Here is a 24444-nt window from a genome sequence, read left to right as displayed (position 1 = left end):
AATGCAGTCAAATGGTATCTGATTTGATGTCAATAGTACAGTACATAACAAGACGTCAGCGCATCAACGATTCAGGTGGTAGAGGGTGGAACTCAGAATAGAGGCAGTCGGCTCTGTGTGATGTTAGTGCGTGCGATGTGCGTTTACTGCGGAAAGGAAGCAGATATCATTAGTGACAGTGCGTGTTCTGTACATAAACCATGAATGAGACAATACGGCGCGGAAAACAGTTCTCATGAGATGAAAAAGCAAAAATTGTTGCGTACAAGTAAATGGAACTCTCCAATCGCCAATTCGCCAAGAAATTGAACCGTTCAAGTACAATGATTGATAATTTCGCCAGACTCAGTGCACGATATAGACATAACGTAAAATATGGACTAGGTAGAAAATTATTTGAGGCATCGAAACCGTTACTTTTGCGCAAGGCAACACCTCAATCCGTTATCCTTCTTCTCAACTTGTTGCTGATTTATGGTTATCAGTAACTGCCAGAAGTGTACGACACATTTTGTCAAATGACAAACATCTTGTGTTCAAAACACGGCTGAAGAAACCTCCCCTAACAGCCACAAGCAAATAGGCTACATTGGAGTTAGCTGAAGAACATATGTCACTGACGTCAGATTGAGATAAAGTTATCTTCAGTGATTAGAAGTAGTTTAATTTCGATGGGCCAGATGGATTTCAGTATTATCGGCATGATATGAGAACAAAGCAGTGGATAAGAATCAGGAGAAATTTTGGTGTTAAAAGTGTTATGATTTGGGCAGCCTTCTGGATTAAAAATGGTTCAAATGGCTCTGAGCACTATGGGACTTAATTGCTGTGGTCATCAGTCCCCTAGAACTTAGAACTACTTAAACCTAACTAAACCAAGGACATCACACACATCCATGCCCGAGGCAGGATTCGAACCTGCGACCGTAGCGGTCGCGCGGTTCCACACTGTAGCGCCTTCTGGATTGAAAGTGAATAACGCTTTGCTTGGCTGAACGCTCTGACATCTACTCTGAGATACTACAGACAGAATTTACTAGAATGTATAACGACCTAGAAAATGTTTAACGCAATGTAAGGCCGTATGTGAGATGAGAATTGCGATACGAGAAGAACGGACGACAATTTCGCTGAAAGAACTACAAATCTTAACAAAGTCAATGTCGAAGAGAATTTTTGAGGTAATTAGGAAAAATGGAGGTTGGACAATGTATTAACAGTGCAATAGCACAAGACAGTGAGTGCCTTTATACCAATTTCCGTCCACGAAATGCAAACGCCTTGATTTGTTGCTCATGTTATGAAAGAAACTATGTAATTCATGTCTCTACTACTTTCATAATAAATTCGATATAGTAGGCTACAGACTTCTGCTTTCGAAGGAATGCTGACTTTATACTGATTACCACCACTGTGACTTCACTGCGACAGTAAGAAAAGAATGAAAAATTCACGTATTTTTCTGTCTTGCAAGTGATATTCAGATAAGTGCAGATACTTCCTGTACTCCAGTTTTTAGTTGTTTTGGACATTGGTTGGCCACACGAGAAGAAACACCTCGTGTTGAAAGTACAACGCTACTGGCAAGTTTTAGAATGCAGAGGTACCTGGCATTTTCAGCTGCAAGTTGAACAGCCGCGAACGGCCAAATACTTGGTTGATTTCACGAAAACTGTATGTATATTGCGACTAGTCAACGTCCATTCCGTGTTCTGCCCTTTTATTCAGACTGGTACTGAATTGATACGCTGTCTATGTGGCGGGGCACCATGCAAGTTCTGTTTGAGAAAATGAAGAAGTATCATGGGCGGGGAAAGGGGGGTGGAGGGGGGGGGTGGAGGAGGTTGGCAGCGTGTACACTATGTAAGGTACAGTTCAACATCGAACGCATAGTCATGCCTCAAAATATTATTCTTCGCAGACCTAGAGACATTTTGCCGTCTTTTCATAACAGATTTAAGATCGCTTCCTTGGCTGTATCATAATCACATTAAGATATACGTCTTCACAGTCGCCAGAAATCTACGTGTATTTCAGTACGTAAATAACTAGGGGAAACTGTAATTCTTTGCTGCTGTACCAAAATTAGAGTTATTGTCGTTTTACAACCAGCACAATTTGTGACACTTACTTTACTCAAAACTTCCAGACACAGGTGGAGCTATTGGGGACATCAGCTCCATAGGAATGACCAGATTCACTAGGTTCTGTGCCAGGCGTTGTAACTTTTCCCTTCGTCGTTCCATTCAGACATATACGTGACCGGGCGAGCAACAAGGCAGCTTATAAACCGGACCTGACTCTTTGCATGAATGCACGCATCTTACCGCTCAAATAGCGTGTACACAAAAATTGTCACACAGTACTTGAGACAGTGATATCAATTACCTTATTTTTATGTACAATGGGCATTGTTAAAAAAACTCGTCAGTGACTAAATTGTTTTTGGATTTGATTCTGCTGTAACGGTGTTCGTGATATTATTATTTTGTGGAAAACAAATTTTAGATGGTAAAATAAAGACACACTTTATTAGCGAAAGTACATCGTGAAAAATTGTGGTTGTGGATGAAGAAGATATCCGATTTTGAGTCACCTGCATTTTTGTACCATCTTTGAAAGAAAGCTGGACATTCCACACATAGATAAAGTCCGTGAAAACAGTCGTTACATTCACACAGAAAACAAAAAATAGAAGTAAAGGAGTCTTTTCTAGGTTATTTTCAGCTATCTAGAATGAAAGTCGTCAGCACAGTAGAAGATATTTTGAAGGTTATTAAGCAGGATAATCTGGATACAACATTGTACCGAGGACAAGGATACTTCAGTGCTTCTACAGTGGTTGGGGAGCGTTCAGGAGTTCAAGTAAGAATTCGTGAACTTAATTCTAAGGCATTGTTTCCACCCTGGCCAAACCATAGCCTCAGTGTGTGCAGATTACACGCTTTTACGACAGTCCCATTATGTGTGTCTTATTTTAGGACCATAGAAATTTTTTATTTGTTTTACTCGGTTTTTAAGAACAGGTGAACAATCCTTGTAAAAAAATTTGAATTCACAGTTAAGAAAATTTCAGACACACAATGGCGTGCTCACTACCTAGCTGTTAAGCTGTAAAAAAGATAACGGATACCACTGAGAAATTGTCTGATTTTTTTGGTTAACTATAGGAACCAGAGGAGTTGCTCAAACTATTTTACCTGCATTGTGTGATTTCTCATTTTTGTTTTTTTCTGCTTTTGGAGTACTGTCTGCCTATAACGCCAAAAGTATTAAACACGCTATTGGAGTCAGCATCTACCTATCAGCGCCGATTTCATGCAAATTTATTGTATGTGCAGGGTGTAGTCATATCCTCCCACACATCACTATTAAAATTCTCTCTCTCTGCACAAGTTCTGAAAGTTTCGTGAGGTGTAAGATATACAAAAACGTTTTACTTATCTTCATTTTCTCTTCCTGTTGTTGGCTGCAGCTATTGCGTCTAGGGGTACATTCTTGCGGCAGATTTTTTTATTTATAACTTTGTGGGTTCCTGATGACTAAATAACTGATGAAGATTTACCTGTGCTGTTCTTGGATTTTATTCTTTGGCAGATTTTTCAGCATCACACGGTCTTTACAGTTCCCACTTCTATCACACCACAAATTAAATTATTAGTGACAAATCAAGAGCACGTCTGATTCCATCAGAGGCATGCCCACTAGTACCTTTACTTACATACGCGGTACTCACAATATTCCAAAGAGCTTACATACCAAAAGAGTTCACAAAGTTTTTGACAAAAGAAGACTCTTTACTAAGCCGCATAATTAGTTTTTAAATGAGTCTAGAAATAAATTTAATACTTTGCGTTAGATTGTGCAATTAATAATATGAATTTTAAAAGTATGCCAGATATTTTGTAAAATCAAATATTTCTCCAAGGAGAAGAATTTTAGCTGTATCCATTGTAGCAATTTAATTTCTTTTTATCCATTTCATTCTGAAATACAATACATCGTACACAAAATCAAATGAAATTCTTTCAGTGAAACAGCTGAGATAATGTTCACCTATACAACTGTCGATAGTATAAATGGTATCGATTATTTATATAAAAAAAGGTAATGTTAGAGGAGGGTGGCCCATTACTAGGGCTTGGCTAGAAATGAAAGTGGGAGCTCCAGATGGCCAAGCGTTTAGAAAAAAAATAGCGGTCCGTGCGCGGAATAAGCCATTTAAGTTACCATAGTTCCCAGATAGCGGTTAGCACACCGGAAGGAGTAGAGAACGGTAATTCGACGGTCGTAGGTTCGAGTACGTCTGGGAGAGCCAACTTTCGAATTTTCTTTTTTTACGTTACTTACACTGCAAATAAACCGAAGTAATGCTCATTATATTGCATATATTAAATTTTCTAGCCTCCATGAAAAGGAAAGGCAAAGGAAAATTTGGGATTGCAAATAAATTCCAAGACCGGATTGTACTTAACAGCATCCACCAGGACTCAGCAAATAACTCTGCAAGCAGGAATTGCAATTAAAACGTCGGATCAAACTGGTAAGTCGGGAATGCTCATTCGTGGACGTCGATCGAAATACTCTTTTTAGCGTCACGTGCAATAAAATATTTACATTCTTATTTAATCTTTCCAGGTTGCCAGTACCAATTGGCTTACAACCAAACCCTAGACTATCAAGGGGCAAAAGTAATACTTGAGGAACGACAGGAATAAACAAAGTAAACCACTAGTATACAGTGCAATATCCTACAACCCCTACTAGAAAACTGTTTCCAACAGGCTATGTATACCTACAAGATAACACTGTTTCCTCTGGACCGCAGATTCAAAAAATGGTGGATGAGAACGTGGCTAAATATTGGGATGTCGTCATTATTCCACTAAAACCTGGAAAACTTAAAACAGCCAGCAAAACAAAATTTTTGACTGATATAATTAAGCCCTACGTGCAGGAGAGCAAATTTCCTCTGTTAATTAACTCGTGGAGAGAACAAACAAATCAACGACTATACGTGGAAATTTTTAGAGTTAAAAAAGAATTCCCGTCGTGCAGCAGTCAAGTGATTCCTCCCAAACGCATTTCATTAATGAAACCCTGCGGTGTCTGTTTTTATGGTAATGCGAAGAATTTCATGGAAGACATTCAAACTGCTTTTATGTCATCCGGAGAAGAAATGAAACCAGAGGACTGCATGAAAATACATTCCATTATACATCACAAGCTACCCCGCCAATATTAAGCACGGATTTCTGCCACACTGTGCAATGAGGGAGAATTTTTTGTGACTGTAAACTTTTTTTTCTATAGAAACTTCAAAACAACCACGTAATTGAAAAAATGCAGCGTTTATAACGTGTGTAAGATGTCGAGAAAATTACTGCTTCCCCTGTTTTAACTACGAATGTCATCCCAGCACGTGTAACTCATCAGATGAAAAATAATGAAAGTAATTTTATACATGAACTTCTCGAGAGCGCCTTACAATTCCTTAATGGAAATTTATTTGCAATGAAACATTTTCCTATCCCTTTCCCTTTCAAGGCTTTTATGAAAATATTAATAAATGCAGTACATTGAGGATTATTTCGGTTTATCTGCAGTGTCAGTAAAGTAAAAAAAGAAAAATTGGTTTCACTAGAGGGGCTCGTTGTTGTTGTTGTGGTCTTCAGTCCTGAGACTGGTTTGATGCAGCTCTCCATGCTACTCTATCCTGTGCAAGCTCCTTCATCTCCCAGTACCTACTGCAACCTACATCCTTCTCTATCTGTTTAGTGTATTCATCTCCTGGTCTCCCTCTACGATTTTTACCCTCCACGCTGCCCTCTAATAATAAATTGGTGATCCCTTGATGTCTCAGAACATGTCCTACCAACCGATCCCGTCTTCTAGTCAAGTTGTGCCACAAACTTCTCTTCTCCACAATTCTATTCAATACCTCCTCATTAATTACATGATCTACCCGTCTAATCTTCAGCATTCTTCTGTAGCACCACATTTCAGAAGCTACTATTCTCTTCTTGTCCAAACTAGTTATCGTCCATGTTTCACTTCCATACATGGCTACACTCCATACAAATAATTTCAGAAACGACTTCCTGACACTTAAATCTATATTCGATGTTAACAAATTTCTCTTCTTCAGAAACGCTTTCCTTGCCATTGCCAGTTTATATTTTATATCCTCTCTACTTCGACCATCATCAGTTATTTCGCTCCCCAAATAGCAAAACTCCTTTACTATTTAAATGCTTCATTTCCTAATCTAATTCCCTCAGCATCACCCAACTTCATTCGACTACATTCCATTATTCTCATTTTCCTTTTGTTGATGTTCATCTTATACCCTCCTTTCAAGACACTGTCCATTCCGTTCAACTGCTCTTCCAAGTTCTTTGCTGTCTCTGACAGAATTACAATGTCATCGGCGAACCTCAAAGTTTTTATTTCTTCAAGGGGGACTCAAGCCTACAATACTCCGATTACATGTCTCAACTCTTTCCGCTTCGTCAGCCGCTGCCTAGTACTCTCACACAAATGGTTCAAGCCTCGCCCGATACGCGCTGAAAGTGCTAGGCTTGGCCATCAGAAGCTCCCACTTCTAGCACTTTCACTTTTGGCGAAGCCCAGCATGTACTCTAAATTTGGACGATATCTATGATAAGTAGGTGCGGTCCCCTTGTTAGATACTCTTTTTGAAAGGCAAGAGAAATTATCTTGTTGACGAACCGCAAAGATGTGAAGGGCATACGTGACGAAATGGGAATTTCTGTGGGAACAATGAGAAACTGTCGGAAAGGATAAAATGATGCCTGGAGGCAAGGCTGCAGAGGAGGCGATGACTATCCGCCAGGAACCGAGAAGATCTGTGTTAGGGTGCATTGACAGGTTTCTACAAGGAATCGATACAAATTGCAAAGCCGTGCAACTTAGACCGTTTTGCTGCTTTAGAGTCCATAAATCTGATTAAAATATCAGAAACGAAAGTTCCCAAGCTTGTAGAATGTTTAGTTGACAATTATGAGATTTCTGAAATGTTATCCTTGAGGAAATTCCACGCCTAAGATGATTTCTGCAAGCTGCGGAAAGATGCAAAAGAAGGGTCTCATGGATCGTCATATTTAAGATTCTTACAGTTAGTTTGTTGAATATGAAGTTTCCGAATTTCTTCGTAACCTCATTTGGACGTTAAGATTTTTCTTAATTTTGTGTGTTTCGGTAAAGTCATGTGAGAGGAATTTTTCAAGTCTCAGACTAATTAAGAATTATCTCAGCTCACTATAAATCAGTCTCGACTATTTAGTTTGACAGTTTTGTCAATCGAAAATTTTGTAGCTAAAGGTATCGATTTTCAGACGCAGTTCCAAAATTTGCAGCAGAATAAGCTAGAAGGATGAAATTCTAGGATACATGTTAAAAGTCATCTACCACTTAGAAGATTGTTGGTTACTTGTACTGTTTCATAAATAATCAATGACACATCTACATCTACATCTACATGACTACTCTGCAATTCACATTTAAGTGCTTGGCAGAGGGTTCTTCGAACCACAATCATACTATCTCTCTACTATTCCACTCCCGAACAGCGAGCGGGAAAAACGAACACCTAAACCTTTCTGTTCGAGATCTGATTTCTCTTATTTTATTTTGATGATCATTCCTACCTATGTAGATTGGGCTCAACAAAATATTTTCGCATTCGGAAGAGAAAGTTGGTGACTGAAATTTCGTAAAAAGGTCTCGCCGCGACGAAAAACGTCTATGCTGTAATGACTTCCATCCCAACTCGTGTATCATATCTGCCACACTCTCTCCCCTATAACGCGATAATACAAAACGAGCTGCCCTTTTTTGCACCCTTTCGATGTCCTCCGTCAATCCCACCTGGTAAGGATCCCACACCGCGCAGCAATATTCTAACAGAGGACGAACGAGTGTAGTGTAAGCTGTCTCTTTAGTGGACTTGTTGCATCTTCTAAGTGTCCTGCCAATGAAACGCAACCTTTGGCTCGCCTTCCCGACAATATTATCTATGTGGTCCTTCCAACTGAAGTTGTTCGTAATTTTAACACCCAGGTACTTAGTTGAATTGACAGCCTTGAGAATTGTACTATTTATCGAGTAATCGAATTCCAACGGATTTCTTTTGGAACTCATGTGGATCATCTCACACTTTTCGTTATTTAGTGTCAACTGCCACCTGACACACCATACAGCAATCTTTTCTAAATCGCTTTGCAGCTGATACTGGTCTTCGGATGACCTTACTAGACGGTAAATTACAGCATCATCTGCGAACAGTCTAAGAGAACTGCTCAGATTGTCACCCAGGTCACTATATAGATCAGGAACAGTAGAGGTCCCAGGACGCTTCCCTGGGGAACACCTGATATCACTTCAGTTTTACTCGATGATTTGCCGTCTATTACTACGAACTGCGACCTTCCTGACAGGAAATCACGAATCCAGTCGCACAACTGAGACGATACCCCATAGCTCCGCAGCTTGATTAGAAGTCGCTTGTGAGGAACGGTGTCAAAAGCCTTCCGGAAATCCAGAAACACGGAATCAACCTGAGATCCCCTGTCGATAGCGGCCATTACTTCGTGCGAATAAAGAGCTAGCTGCGTTGCACAAGAGCGATGTTTTCTGAAGCCATGCTGATTACGTGTCAATAGATCGTTCCCTTCGAGGTGATTCATAATGTTTGAATACAGTATATGCTCCAAAACCCTACTGCAAACCGACGTCAATGATATAGGTCTGTAGTTAAATGGATTACTCCTACTACCCTTCTTGAACACTGGTGCGACCTGCGCAATTTTCCAATCTGTAGGTACAGATCTATCAGTGAGCGAGCGGTTGTATATGAGTGCTAAGTAGGGAGCTATAGTATCAGCGTAATCTGAAAGGAACCTAATCGGTATACAATCTGGACCTGAAGACTTGCCCGTATCAAGCGATTTGAGTTGCTTCGCAACCCCTAAGGTATCTACTTCTAAGAAACTCATGCTAGCAGATGTTCGTGTTTCAAATTCTGGAATATTCCATTCGTCTTCCCTGGTGAAGGAATTTCGGAAAACTGCGTTCAATAACTCCGCTTTAGCGGCGCAGTCGTCGATAACAGTACCATCGGCACTGCGCAGCGAAGGTATTGACTGCGTCTTGCGGCTTGTGTACTTTACATACGACCAGAATTTCTTCGGATTTTCTACCAAATTTCGAGACAATGTTTCGTTGTGGAACCAATTAAAGGCATCTCGCATCGAAGTACGTGCCAAATTTCGCGCGTCTGTAAATTTTAGCCCATCTTCGGGATTTCGCGTTCTTCTGGACTTCGCATGCTTTTTCCGTTGCCTCTGCAACAGCATTCGGACCTTTTTTGTGTACCACGAGGGATCCGTTCCATCTCTTACCAATTTATGAGGTATGAATATCTCAATTGCTGTTGCTACTATATCTTTGAATTTGAGCCACATCTCGTCTACATTCGCATAGTCAGTTCGGAAGGAATGGAAATTGTCTTTTAGGAAGGCTTCTAATGGCACTTTATCCGCTTTTTTAAATAAAATTATTTTGCGTTTGTTTCTGATGGATTTGGAAGAAATGGTATTGAGCCTAGCTACAATGACCTTGTTATCACTAATCCCTGTATCAGTCATGATGCTCTCTATCAGCTCTGGATTGTTTGTGGCCAAGAGGTCAAGTGTGTTTTCGCAACCATTTAAAATTCGCATGGGTTCGTGGACTATGTTATTCACAAAACTGCGTTTTATTTCTTAGTTTCCATTCATTAAAAATGTTTGCAATGCAGTTAGCATTATATGTTGCTTACTTAGGAACCTGTATCAAAAAATTTCTTCAAAAAATTATTCGGTTCTGTATAGTATAGAGAACCAAATATTCCACGACCTTGGTGTTGGTATACATATCTTCATCTAGAATTCGTTTTTCAGTCCATAGGATTCTATGTTTTCCGAGGGATGTTCCCTATAGCGGTCGTTCTAGGCGATCCCTATTGCAGAATATTTTCCTGAACTTGTCTCACGGTAATGAACGCCAGCAACACACCTATATTCGCTTGTTTCCTTGCAACTCAAATTCTGTGCTTCTTCTTCTTCTTCTTCTTCTTCTTCTTCAATTGATGATACTTTCTCTACTACCCATTCCATAAACTTACAAACAAGTGTATTTAAATCATTATACTTCTTGAAATAATGGCAATTTGTCCTTTCATTGTTCTTCGAATTTTCTGAAATCTTTGTGTTTGTAAACCGTTGATCTTTTGACAGGCTTTGTTATGCGGAGACTTGTGATGTCACTTTAACTTCATCACGACGAACGTGCTTGTCATAACAGTTCTCCACTTTTCTCTGTAAGAAGAGGAGGCCATTCCCCAAAGTCCGATAGACGGTTTCTTGCAAACAAATATGTAAGCCACGATTTAAAATTTAATACAGTTTACGGATGCCACTGACAGTTTTCAATGAAATTCCTGATTTTTTTTTATGATCCAATGTAAGAGAAACAGAAGAAAACCTAAGAAAAATATGTTGCCATATGTAATCACATCACTTGCTTTATACAGTTATAAGATTAAACCAGCACAGCTAAATACACTGCTCAACAAAAGGTTGGAATACTATCTTAAAATCTGGTGTACGATACTAGAGGTCTCACTGACCTAGGCAGTTCATGCATTATCCAGTTAGAGCACATACTCTGGACGGTGTTTAGTACTGGCATGCTTTGTGGCCGTTTCCCCGTCAAGCAAACATAACGCTGCCGCAGCAGCACACCGCGAGCAGTCCAGTATCAACAACAGCTTCACCCAGTTTGTGTTCAACACTGCAGGAAAAGTTCCACGTAGCGGCATATAAACCTTTGATAGAGTAAGGATAGTGGCTTTACTTTCAGCAGGTTACACACAGCAATATGGTGCCGACAGGGTACATGTCACTCAAAGTGGTGTGTCTAAGGTGTGGAGAAACTACAGAGAGACGGGAAATGTGAACGCTAGACCTCGCAGTGGTCGTCCTGGCATGAAAACACCAATGCACGATCGTTTCCTCCAATTGCCGACTCACGGGCGCCCAACATCAACTACCAGAAATATCGTAAATGACTTCTCCCAGACAACAGGGATTCTCAGACCAAACAGTGCATAGGAGATACCATCAGGGTGGTCTTCATTCCAGAAGACCAATGAGAAGTTTTTCACTGAACTAACGAAACCGATGCAATTGAAGGATCTGGCCTATTGCACACCAACATTGGACCATTGCGGAATGGAGTAATTTCATGGCTGCTGACGAGACCAGGATTGATTTGCGACCAGACACTAAATGTGTTAGGGTTTGGAGAACCGCTAGACGACACCAGGAACGCCGATATATTCAGGAAGTCCATCCGTCTGCAGGTGGAAGTGTAATGCTTTTGGCGGCAATAATGATGGGACGGCAGACCCCTCTGAACTCCATCAATGGCAATGTGACTGGTCCCCGATACCTCCAAGAGGTCCTACAAACGACTGTAAGGCCCTAAAGACGTGAAGTCGTAGTCGATGACAATGCAAGACCGCACCGTACTCTAGCAGTGCCTGGGTATCCACAAAGGTGCTACATCAAACGAATGCATTGGCCAGCACAATGCCCAGACTTGTAAGCAACTGTGACCAATGCATGGGACCTGTGGAAGGTGGCCATTGCACAGCGTCCGAATTCACCTGACAATCTTCAGGACTTCACTGCAGCTGCCATTGAGGAGTGGGGCCTCACACCCTAAGATAAACTTGATAGTCTCATCCAGAGCATGGCTTGCAGAGTGGAAGAACTCATTTCTTGTGCAGAGTGGACATACTCACTACTAAAGACTGATAATCATCATCATTATCATCATGAGATAAAGATTTTCACTGTTCCTGTTTTCAAGAGGTTCACTTAGGAGAGAGCCTGCTTGGTTTTGTAATGATTCTTTTGTAAATAACTAAAATCTTTCTTGTTTTCAGAAGGAATTGTGTTTATTTTATTTATAAGGTGTTTTACAATCAGTGGGTAAACTATAAGAAGTCATTATAGTAACCTCCGTGTTATTCCATACTTCCGTTAAGGTGGGTATTTGCTTTGGTAATAACTCTGTTAATTCCGTTTTCAGGGAGAAGTTCGGATTATTTCACGTTGACTTTAATAAGCCACATCGACCTCGAACACCGAAGGACTCCGTAAACATCATAAAGAATGTTTTCAAAACCCACAAGTTACCAAGAGATTAAGGAAAAAGTTTTCCACTTAGGTAAGTTATTACATACTCTAACAATATTAAGAAAGACTTGCTATGGTATTATCCATTAATCTGTAACATATGTAAATCACAATTAATTGGTTTTCTGTTATATGTCGTTTATGTCTAACGTTCAACATAAATCATCAATTCCTAATGATAAACAACAACTGTTAACAGCCTTCTGTAATTTCAGAAAAAATGAATTAGTATTTTTTTAATTTTTCAGACTGAAAAAGTTATGTGGTCCCTTAAACTTTCAAGAAAGTATTCACTAATATACTTTATTTTCTCTACCACCCCAATTCACGCTACCACTTAAAATATCTTAGCGCCAGACGGAGATCTGCATTTTCAGTTGCACACAAAACTGGATACTGCAGTTCTGTTTTTAATAGTTCTACACTTGAAAACAAAGGAAATCAGAATGTTATAGTATGGTATCATTGGCAGTCACAAGGAATGAAATTTTAATTTGATTGCTACAACCTATTTCGAGTGCTTAACCTTTTCTTATGCATCAATTGCGTAGCAGTAGCTGAATTCCTCTATGATGAAAGCCATAGCGCTGAGCCTCGGTGCACCCTTGCCCCACCACCACGGCACGCTGTCTCAGTCGAGGAAGGGGAAGAGAAGGAAACTTGTGAATGTGCCACATTTAAATGGCAGTGCAGTACGCTGCATATGACTTGCTTTTGTATTTCGCATTTCTCAACAACTTATATCACGAATGAAACAAATTTTCAGTATTATTTGATTATTCTTGGTGGACTGAAGATGTAATGCAATTTTTATCTGTTACAAATTGCTGGCATACGGACAGACGCAGATAATTTCACAGATTTTCGCCTCACGTTTGTGCTTTATTCAGTTTCACGATGTAGAAATTTCTTTAACACACACATGTTGATTGAAATGTCGTTGCACTTTTGCAACCTAATAAAGGAAATGTGTGGATTTAATCTGAGGAAAGCAATGTAGACATCATCAGCAGTATTAATGTAAAAGGATTTTTTTCTAAAACGGGAATTACCTTGAAGGTCAGTCAGTTACACCTGCATGTGCGTAGGGGCGCTTTCAGCTTAAATAGCAAACAGTCTCGAAAACAGCTTGGAAACACATGAAAGACTAGCAGTGTCCTCAAAACGTTTAGTAAAGTGTCCTTGAAATTCGTTCAAGGTCAGAGCGAATTCTTCAAACCTCACATTTTCTTAGACGTCAGTGAGCTTAGGGACTTGGACCGTGTTTCTAAAATTTTCCCCTTTATACAGTGCGATTTCATTTTTAAATCCACCCTGTCAAATCAGTAAGAAGTTGTTTTTCGGCTTTAAATGTCTTACACTGGGCAATGTGCAGTCAGGTCAACTTAAATGTAGGGTCTGCAGTCGATCCGAAAGATCTAATTTTCCTTCCTGCACTCTTTGTTCCTCAATAAATTCAACACTAGTGAGTTTGAAATTGAAAAATCGTTCCAAGCATGCCCCTTCTCTTACCTAACGCAATTTGCAGTAATGTGTAACGTACCACACTCTTCTTTCAGTTCCACTGGAAAATGAAATATTGCAGTGCCTGTAACCATCGAAAACTGTTGCAACAGACAGTGCAACATTGCGTGCTGCTTCAGAAATTTACTATTCATACCACCAGTTTCTTCGCACGTTACATGACTCCAACTTTAGCACAAAGTTCTTCTTGATGTACAGAACAATAAATCCTGTCTGTCAATGGTTGTAATTTTTGTATTCTTTCATTGTGAACTAACTCTTTAAATTCTTCATGTATGTTATTGTAATGTCTCTTCTGTAATTTCCATTCGTCCTTGAAGGCTTGTGACCATAGATTGGTAAACTGGCTCTTTTTGTGCAACCAGCCACTGGACCTGCGAACGACCTTCATACCATGTTCGAATAACGAAGGGTAAACAGCGCTGACACGACGATTCTGCCGACCAAAGATGCCACACCTCAAAGCTAAACGAAATATCGGGCCGTACATCGTACTTCCGAGCACACTCGACACAGGCCGAGCCTTGGTCCGCACACCTGGCTCGCGTGAAGTGTAGCTCGCTGTGGCCGGTCCTGCCCTAATCCGAGCTTGTGCTCCGTCTCTAACAACTTCGCCGTCGACGGGGCATAAATTCCAAATAATCGTTTCTTCCTAACACCATGTTGACAGCTAAACATTTTACCTGGGAGCTGTGCTAAGTGTGAGACAAAGTTTCTGGGTTGCATTATAAATCTTTTATTTTACGGACTAGGGCGTGACTATTGGGGATGGAATAATTGTTCTCGAAAACGAACGATTTTTTCAGAGTGCCATGAAGAAATATGGCTAACTCATGGCACACGCTATTCGTGATATTGGAAATAGAATTGAATTGAGAACGAAGTTTTGGGGGCCGAGGGTTCATGTTGACGAGCATTTTCTTATGGAAACGTTTGATTAAAAATTTTGCGTCACTGATACCAAGTTGTTTTCATTAGACATCAAAAATCTGTATACAAATGTTCCCGTGCAAGAAACGCTTATGGTCGTGGAGATCAATTTAAGTCATTTCAAAAAAGAACTTTCACACGAAAAAAATCACAGACTTCATGAATCTAATTACAGTCATAGTCAAATACAGCTATTTTGAATTCAACTAACAATTGTATCAGCAACCCGACGGTCTCGCTATGGGAAATCCGTTAGCTGGTATCGTTACTGACATTTACATTAGCTCTCCAGAAGAAAAGTTCTTCAATTGTTTCTCAGCTACAGCTTTAAGCACCCTCTCCTATTTCAGATATGTCGATGATATTCTAGGCATCTACAAAGGACCTGTTGATGGCTTTGACCGTATTTTCAATCTCTTCAGTGAACTTCACTAGAAAATGTCCTTCACCAGCGAACTCGAAAATGAGGCCCGCCAATTGAATTTTCTTGATTTAACGCTTACAGTAGAAGAAAATAAAATCTCCTTTAATGATTTTCGTAAAGAAACATATACCGATCAGATCGTATCTGCCTCTTCTATGCACCCACAATCTCATAAGAACTCTTTCTTTCACTCTGCTATTCACAGAGCTACTTCTATTCCACTCTCGAAAGAAAAAGTCGAGGAAGAAATTAATCTAATCAAAACGATAGTAGTTAATAACGAATACGAACCTGCCATAGTGGATAACATCCTTAAAAGGAAAACTGTAAAAACAGTTACTACACTCGGCTCCTCTATCATTGAGTCCAGCCTAAAGAAGAATTTCTTTTTTTCTATAGCCTTCTTGGGGCCCATCTCCTATCAGATTCAACGCGTTCTTAGTGATAAATACAACGGTACTGTCGCCTTTTCAAGCAAAAATAGTCTGAAAAGAGGTGCTTCAAAGCTTAGTAAAATGAATAATAATCTGAAAAAATTTTATTCATAATTTAAAATCGACCCGTTCCACTTTGAAAAACTCTAGTGTCTATAACATTCTTTGCGACTCTTGCTCTTCTTACTACATAGGACAAACAGGACGTGCCTTCACAGTCAGATATAAAGAACATCTTTTAAGAAAAAATGGTACTAACACCCAAAAATCGCCTTTTGCTGACCACCTTATAACTACAGGTCACGCTCTTAAAGCTATTCACGATATCAACATTTTGCTCACTGAGAAGAAAGCGAGTAGATTAGATGTTCTCGAAAAATTAGAAATTTTTATACATCTCTCTCGAAATGATGGCCTCATTCTTAATGAGCCGTTACAATTACGTAATAAAAGCTTCTTCAACGGTATAAAACCGTTACTCGATATTTGATTTCGTGTTCCCTCGTGCAGTTACCGAAATATGTTTCATAGTTGTTTGTACATTAAATGGTTTATACCAACTACATTTCATGTTATACTCTTTTTATATTCGTTGAATTATTCAGCTCCTTTTGTAATTCTGTAATGGCGTTTTTCAGCTTTTAAACTGTACTTCTAAGCTCTTACGTAGACAAATTATTACCATGTCTACTCTCCTCCTCCGGCACAGGTCATGAAGGCCAAAAGGGACCGACCGGCCGCCGTGTCATCCTCAGGACACAGGCTTCACTGGATGCGGATATGTAAGGGCATGTGGTCAGCACACCGCTCTCCGGACCGTATGTCAGTTTCCGAGACCGCAGCCGCTACTTCTCAATCAAGTAGCTCCTCAGTTTGCCTCATAAGGGCTGAGTGCACCCCGCTTGCCAGTAGCGCTCGGTAGACTGGATGGTTACCCATCAAGTGCTAGCTCAGCCCGACAGCGCTTAACTTCGGTGATCTGACGGGAACCGGTGTTACCACTGCGGCAAGGCCATTGGTATCATGTCCCCTACTGTCTAATAAAATATTACCTCTTACTTCCTGTATTACATATTTCACCTGTCTATATCTGGAATGTTAAGTAGCCAGTTTGTATTTACGTCTATTAGATGGGACTTTTGCTATAACGTTCACCTGCCCGCAATTGCTAACGCGAGCGCCTCAGTGTGGTGCTACCGCAGCTTGACCTGTATCCTTTGATGTGTGCTTTTCATGGACAAGTTCGCAGGTGCCTATTGCTGGGTGGGCTGCCACACCATCCAGCACCATCCCCTAAAAGTCTGGTGTTCGGACATGTCTTTGTCGGGAACTTTGGCCGATTTTCTGTGGCGTGAACGACCCCGTCTCTCGTAAGTTAGTTCAAAAATGGTTCAAATGACTCTGAGCACTGTGGGACTTAACATCTGAGGTCATCAGTCCCCTAGAAGTTAGAACTACTTAAACCTAACTAACCTAAGGACATCACACACATCCATTCCCGAGGCAGGATTCGAACCTGCGACAGTAGCGGTCGCGTTGTTCCAGACTGTAGCGCCTAGAACCTCTCGGTCTAGCGGCCGGCGTAAGTTAGTTCCACGGAGATAAACTTCTTCCAGTTCGGATGATGTCTGTTGGATTCAAATGGCGCAAATGGCGCTAAGCACTATGGGACTTAACATCTGAGGTCATCAATCCCCTAGACTTAGAACTACGTACACCTAACTAACCTAAGGACCTCTCACACATCCATGACCGAGGCAGGATTCAAACCTGCGACCATAGCAGCCGCGTCTGTTGAGAAAGCGTTCTCTGTGCATTCATGCTTCTTTACAGGCACTACATCCTGCCGTATGGTACTTTAAATGCAGGTCTGCCAACTCTAAAGATGAGTAACGTTCCATCTTCGTCTAAGTGTCACGTACTGTACACAGGAACACGCCTCACTATGGACACAGCACAAGCAGTAGACAACTGACACCATGAATAGTGGTGTGAGTACGGCACAAGTTGCGGTGCATGCAGTCGTCACATGACACACGTGCTATGAGCTATGTTGCGTATAGTATGTCTGTTCGGTGGTCAGAAGAGTACGCTGTTTATCGCCCGCGGCGTATTCCAGTGTACTACAGACACCCTGGATCGGTAGAACTGCGTGCCCCGTTGTAATACATACATTGAGACTGGCGATCGTCGCTTTCAGCAGTTACTATGAGCTACACTGTTATGCTGTGTACGCTGTGTATGTCCACAACACAGTAAAAATGCGTTTTCGACAATTGGTTGGTTGGTTGGCTAGCTGGCTGATTGGTTGATTTGAGGGAGGTTTGGGTTGGGTTGTGTGAGGAAGGAGACCAGACAGCGAGGTCATGTGTCTCATCGGATTAGGGAGGGATGGTAAAGAAAATCCGCCGCACCCTTTAAAAGGAACCATCCCGGCATTTGCCTGAAGCGATTTAGGGAAATCACGGAAAACCTAAATCAGAATGGCCGTACACGGATTTGAACTGCCTTCCTCCCGAATGCAAGTCCAGTTTGCTAACCATTGCGCCACCTCGCTCGGTCCGACTATTGGTTCCCCATCTCGATACAATCGACTGTGGGTTCACTATCATCTGTCTCCGTCTCACCCAGAAGGTTTGAGACACCTTGTACGTTGCCTCGTTATATCAAGTCCTGATAAAGAACAAATTAAAAACTCTCAAACTATGCCTGCCTTAACTTAAATATTCTAGCAATCCGTCGTCGTCGTCGTCGTTGTTGTCTGAGCTTTGTTTGTGAAGCTCATGCTGCAAATCTAACATTACATCATTAGTAGTATTATACTGGAAATTTCTTTTCGTTGTCAAAAATATACAACTCCCAACAATTCGAGAAGAAATGTTGAATGGTGTGACGCAACAGAACAACTCAGGTATTTCGGATACACAGAAAAAAATCATAGTTTTCGCAAGCGTAATTACTATAAATTACTTCAGATACACGGGTTCGTTTTCGCTTGCGTGCATCACATTTCAAACGGCAATGATATTTCATGCTGAAGATTACCTGAGACGCTTTTGTGGTGATCCTGTTTCGTTCTGGCATTTTCATTCTCAGCGAGTAGACTTGCTTTATTCTACACGTTATCGAAGATTTTTGTAAACAAAAAAAGGCTGTTTACCAGAGAGTCAGCTCATGAATATTATTAAAAATATAAGTCATTTATTGCAGTATTTAAATGTATGTGCCAACTCAACGAATACGCGTCAGTATAAATAGATGTGACGTTGCGCGATGTTAAGAGCCAGGGATACACATACAACGCGTAATCATGACATACACTACCCGGGAGATTTCGCCTCGCTCCGCAGGCTTAATTAATTTTGGCAGATGCCCTGGTCCCGCCGGACTCGGCTGAAGCACAGCTTTTCTGATTTTCCCGTCTTCCCCCCCCAGGGACGTGAGGGCTCTTACAGGAAGTGTGAAATTGCTATGTGCTCCAGAAGAAACCAAGTCAAAGCGCTTACAAAATTTCTACAACAACTTCCTAACAGATATCTTAGTAGTCTAAATTGTTTCATCATATATCTAGTTCCTAACCGTTTCGACGATTGCGCAAATACACACACACACACACACACACACATACATACATACATACATACATACATACATACATCTGTCGCAAACTGCCACAAAGACCAGTTATTGAATGAAATACGGACGTTGAACCAAAAGAGAGATGTCGGAGATAACAGTGACCATTCAAACATTGCGTACAGCTGCGGTTATCAGCCAAACTGAAAGAGTTCAAAATATTCAGCGATGTTGCTTCATTTACAGAGTTCTTTTCGCACAGGAAAAATGGTTCAAATGGCTCTGAGCACTATGGGACTTAACATCTGAGGTCACCAGTCCCCTAGAACTTAGTACCACTTAAACCTAACTAGCCTAAGGACATCACACACATCCATGCCCGAGGCAGGATTCGAACCTGCGACCGTAGCAGTCGCGCGGTTCCGGACTGAAGCGCCTAGAACCGTTCGGCCACCAGGGCCGGCTTTTCGCACTGGAGAGTGTTGCACCTAGAAGATAGAGTACCTAGGAGCACGTGATGCTTTTTGGACGGTATTTCAGTCTAGTTTCTGGTTTTAGAATTACGTAAAGGAATGTGCACTATAGACAGCAATTTCCGGCAGTATCTACTGTTTTTGTTGGTGTGCCGCGCGGGGTAGCCGCGCGGTCTTAGGCGCCTTGTTACGGTCCGCCCGGCTTCCCCCGTCTCGAGTCCTCCCTCGGGCATGGGTGTGTGTGTTGTCCTTAGAGTAAGTTAGGTTAAGTTAGATTAAGTAGTGCGTATGCATAGGGACCGATGACCTCAGTAGTTTGGTCCCACAAGACCTTACCACAACTTCCCAACTTTCCTTCTGTTGGTGTTAGACGTGAGGTTATTTTTGTGCAGCGTTTGTAAATATTTAAATGTTGTATAAAATATTAAAGTTATTGGGAATATATTGTTAATTCTTCTATTACAGATTTTTATACCAAGTAAAATTCGATAGATTTCTAAGCATAGTTACATAAAAGGTAAAACCATACTTCCCAGGCCGGCCGGAGTGGCCATGCGGTTCTAGGCGCTACAGTCTGGAGCCGAGAGACCGCTACGGTCGCAGGTTCGAATCCTACCTCGGGCATGGATGTGTGTGATGTCCTCAGGTTAGTTAGGTTTAATTAATTCTAAGTTCTAGGCGACTGATGACCTCAGAAGTTAAGTCGCATAGTGCTCAGAGCCATTTGAACCATACTTCCCAAGTCGTGGACCATCTTGTAACTTGAAACAGAAGGAGGTCTTTTATGTTGCGATGGAACATGTGATATTTGGAGATTAGTTTCGTTAATGTCTAAACCGTTTTATCTTTCTTGAATATGGAAATTTGTGTTGGTTTCCAATCACTTCAATTTCAGAATGTACTTAACTTGTAACTACAACTTTGCTTAATTTGATTTGACTTACTGATTATTGGTGTGCTGTAGCGTAATGATATAACACATAGACGACTAATATCCCTAGCACTGCACCTCCTCAAGAAGAGCGTGAGTAGATTTTCACTCACAAAATTCAAGGAGAAGTCTACCCTTATTTTGAAATTACAAGAAACAGCCTCACATAAGAAGGAAGGGAAAGACTTACGGTGCCAGTGAATTCTAATGGATGTGTTTCTTCTTGTAACATTCATTTTTAATAAATTGTTCAAATTTATTTTAACGTAAGATTGTTTTCCTAACCTTAGCGTCAACTTTATCATGAATATTAATATATTTTCACGGTAGCGATCCTTTTAAATGCTATAGAAAATTTGTTCCTAGTTACATGACTGCCATCCACGATGGATCAGCAGAGACATGGAAGATGTTTTCATGTTTGGTAACATTTTTTTTTGAACATTATTCAATGAAAAACAACGGTTTTATTTAATGAACACAGTCGTGATCGCATTTAAGTTTTTATTATTTCTTTTGGATGACCGATTTCAATCTTCTAAGACATCCTCAGCTCTTACATTCTGTAAAGAGAAGTGAAACATAACGCTTCTGTTTCAATCGAAACGGACAATGATATAAAATAATGTCGTAAGAAAACGCACCTGATACACTCTTGATAACAGCAGGAACCACTGACGTGGAGTAGGTCCGTCTGTGCAAGCGCAGAAAACACTACTGAATACAGTCCTGCTTCCGGTAGTTAAATAGTGGAAGCCCCGCCCATTGCTCTGGCATAACGTCATTGGTAGCCAATAAACGTGAGAGCTGATTACAATGTGCGAAGGACATGTATTAGATGTGTAATTATTAGGCGTTCGATCCTTGAGAAAATTTTGGAGGATATTTTGATGTTATACAGAATAACATTCGTTATAAAAAGTGACGTAATAGAAAAACAGCCACTATCCAATGAACCCTATAATTGCAGCGCACCTGAAGTTAATGCCATCATTTAAAAATGGTACAGCAAGATACATTAAACTCGTATTACAGCACTGGCTAGAGGAGAAAGTCTGTAAAGTGTTCGAAGGTTCAACACTGTCTCCTACTGCAGGTGCTCTCTACAACATGTAATCTAAATAATTAACAGTTGCATCGCAGCAGGAATTGATGGATCGAAATGACACAATGATTGCAACAGTGGACTGGATTGAGGATAGGAGAATTAAAACTCCCGATCAGTTATCCTAATTAACGTTGTCTGTAGTTTCCTTAATGTATTCTGATGCCAAAGTTGGATGAGTGCCTTAAACAGGGACAAAGCTAATTTTCTTCTATGGCACTGGACTCTGATTTTTAAGGAGTGGAGTTGGAATCTCGGTCCAGCCAAGATGATTAAGCTTTCTTCGCAAAACTTCCATTAACTCCAATTTGCTTCCACATTTTGGAAAAACCCAGTCTTCTGCTCCAACTTCAGCGGGACTTTAAATTCATCAAACTGTAATGGCAAAAATGTTTTTGCAAAAATGTCGCGTCAGGAACATTTGTCATATGAGTCATCGCCATAAAATGTGTCCGGCGAAACTAGGTTACGTTTAATGATTATGGCAGAGGCTCTCCCGGATGGCATAGTCATGTTACCTATCGACAGAGGACTAGTTTTCATGTCATCACCAGCTCGTGGCCTTGTGGTGATCGTTGCTGACTCTCGATCACGGTTCAATCCTGTCTCCAGCCATCCTGATTTAGGTTTTCCGTGATTTCCCTAAATCATTTCAGGCAAATGCCGGGATGGTTCCTTTGAAAGGGCACGGCCGATTTCCTTCCCAATCCTTCCCTAACCCGAGCTTGCGCTCCGTCTCTAATGACATCGTTAAACACTAACCACCACCACCACCTCGATCACGGGGCCCCGGATTCGATTCCCGTGAGGGTCTCGGATTTCCTCCGCTAGGGACGGGTATGTGTATCATCATCATCATCGACGTGCAAGTCACCGAAATGGCGTCAATGAGAAAGACGTGCACCAGGCGGTAGGACTCCCCAGAAGGGGACACGTGGCCACAAATTCCATACGCACATTCATTTTTTTCATGTCGGTCCGCAGATCGTGTCACCTGAGTCGACCATGGAAGATAGCCTCTCGTAACAAGTGTCGATAGCTCACGATGTGATGGATGGCCTGAGTTCGCTGCAAAGCTGTTATTCCGCATTTATGAAAGCTTCATATCGCCACACACAAGCTTTTGATCGATATGAAACTTGCCAACGGCTTTTCGACACAGTAATGAAAGACGTGCGCATTTTTGTCTCTTCCAAGCACATTACATGACATTTCTCTACATATAAGCACTCACTGAACCAATTACATTCCCCACAAAACTGTGAAAATTTTTCTGCCGTGGGGATGAGCGTGCAGAAGTCACGCTGAAGGTGCTTGACTCATTACGCACCGAACGTAACGGGTGGAGCGGATACACATATGTTGGCCGAAATATTTCAAGGATAGTAAGAGAGCCGTTTTAAACGATATCGACGTACAAAATGTTTTGATGATCTGGTGGGTGGACTTGAGTGCTATTGAAACAGCTATGTTTTTCTGTGTTCATATTTTGTAGTCAATATATCCAACGTGAAGGAATCAATGACAGTAGGACGCTGTTAAATCTTCCATCATCCAAGATTGTTGCAGTGTTTATCACATTTTGAAACACAAGAGGCAGTTGTCTATTATGCAGTTAACAGCAGAGTGCAATGCAGAGGAAGGTACATTGTTTCGCAGTACTTCGTTCATCACTCATTGTTGCAAATTGGATTGAAATGCAGGCAACTCGAGCATGTCGTTTTTGCTCATTTCTGGGAAGGCTATAAAGTTCCATGTTACAAATGCACCGTCCTACTCCTTCTGACAGTCTACACTATTACTAGCGACATTATTGTTGTGGTCCTTTAATTTAAATCAGCATCGATTCTCAGCACTTCTTCGTTCTCCAATTCTTCTTCGGCGCCGTGAGGGAGAACTGCCTGATGCACCATTGTTTCACTCGCGCTCCTCACAACACTTAGACATTGCCTTTTCTTCTCCCTTACAGAAGGAAGAAACTATCAATGGGTATAACGAAGAAATTTACAGCAATGCATCTGACTGCAGAGTCAGTAGCTAACAAGTATGAAAACGTTCTTTCGTTTGTTCTCAGAGCTGCCGCCGCGTCATGTGAAATCCCTAACAGTGGTTCAAATGGCTCTGAGCACTATGGGGCTCAACATCTAAGGTCATCAGTCGCCTAGAACTACTTAAACCTAACTAACCTAAGAACATCACACACATCCATGCCCGGGGCAGGATTCGAACCTGCGACCGTAACAGTCGCGCGGTTCCAGACTGAAGCGCCTAGAACCGCTCGGCCACACCGGCCGGCCCTAACAGTGGCCTCCACCAGTACCCACACATCCACCTCATGGGCCGACAAATCATGGGCGAGACAAATCACGCCACGTACTGTTACGTAGATTTACTCGGGAACGTTTATTGACGAACCTGGATTAATCATCTGCTATGGTACACTGTTAAAACAGTCAAATTAGAGGAAGGGTTGTCGGGTTTCCCCACATTTGTCCTAGTTTTGAGAGCGTCCAGGAAAGTCCCGGTTTTTTTTTTTAAATATAAGTGTCCGGGATAAATTCGAACCTTTTTTCCACCAGTAGAAATTCTATTGATTGTAAATAAATAGTTATTAATACATATTAGTTAAAATTCACTAAATGTGGGCTGGCGGCCAGGCCGTATCGTTCTTTTTATGCTAAAAAACCAATGGAAAGCACGTTTAGACTCACTCCTATACACATACTTTCAACGCTTCTTTGTTGATAATAATGCGAAACCACCGACAGTCGACTCGCCGCA

General features: G+C 41.1%; 1 protein-coding gene across 3 annotated transcripts in view; it reads left to right on the top strand.

Annotated features, from left to right (window-relative positions):
* The window catches only part of LOC126298832 (myrosinase 1-like), a 208904-nt gene that overhangs the window by 149322 nt on the left and 35138 nt on the right, over positions 1-24444 (top strand). For all 3 annotated transcript variants that reach the window (XM_049990310.1, XM_049990308.1, XM_049990309.1), the window contains exon 11: positions 12160-12297. In XM_049990310.1, the coding sequence (XP_049846267.1) occupies positions 12160-12277 (118 nt within the window). In that variant the 3' untranslated portion in view covers positions 12278-12297. The remainder of the gene's footprint in view (positions 1-12159; positions 12298-24444) is intronic.

This window comes from Schistocerca gregaria, chromosome X (assembly GCF_023897955.1).
Source record: "Schistocerca gregaria isolate iqSchGreg1 chromosome X, iqSchGreg1.2, whole genome shotgun sequence".
In the NCBI taxonomy this organism is placed as follows: Eukaryota; Metazoa; Arthropoda; class Insecta; order Orthoptera; family Acrididae; genus Schistocerca; species Schistocerca gregaria.
This window is presented reverse-complemented; position numbering and strand designations above follow the sequence as displayed.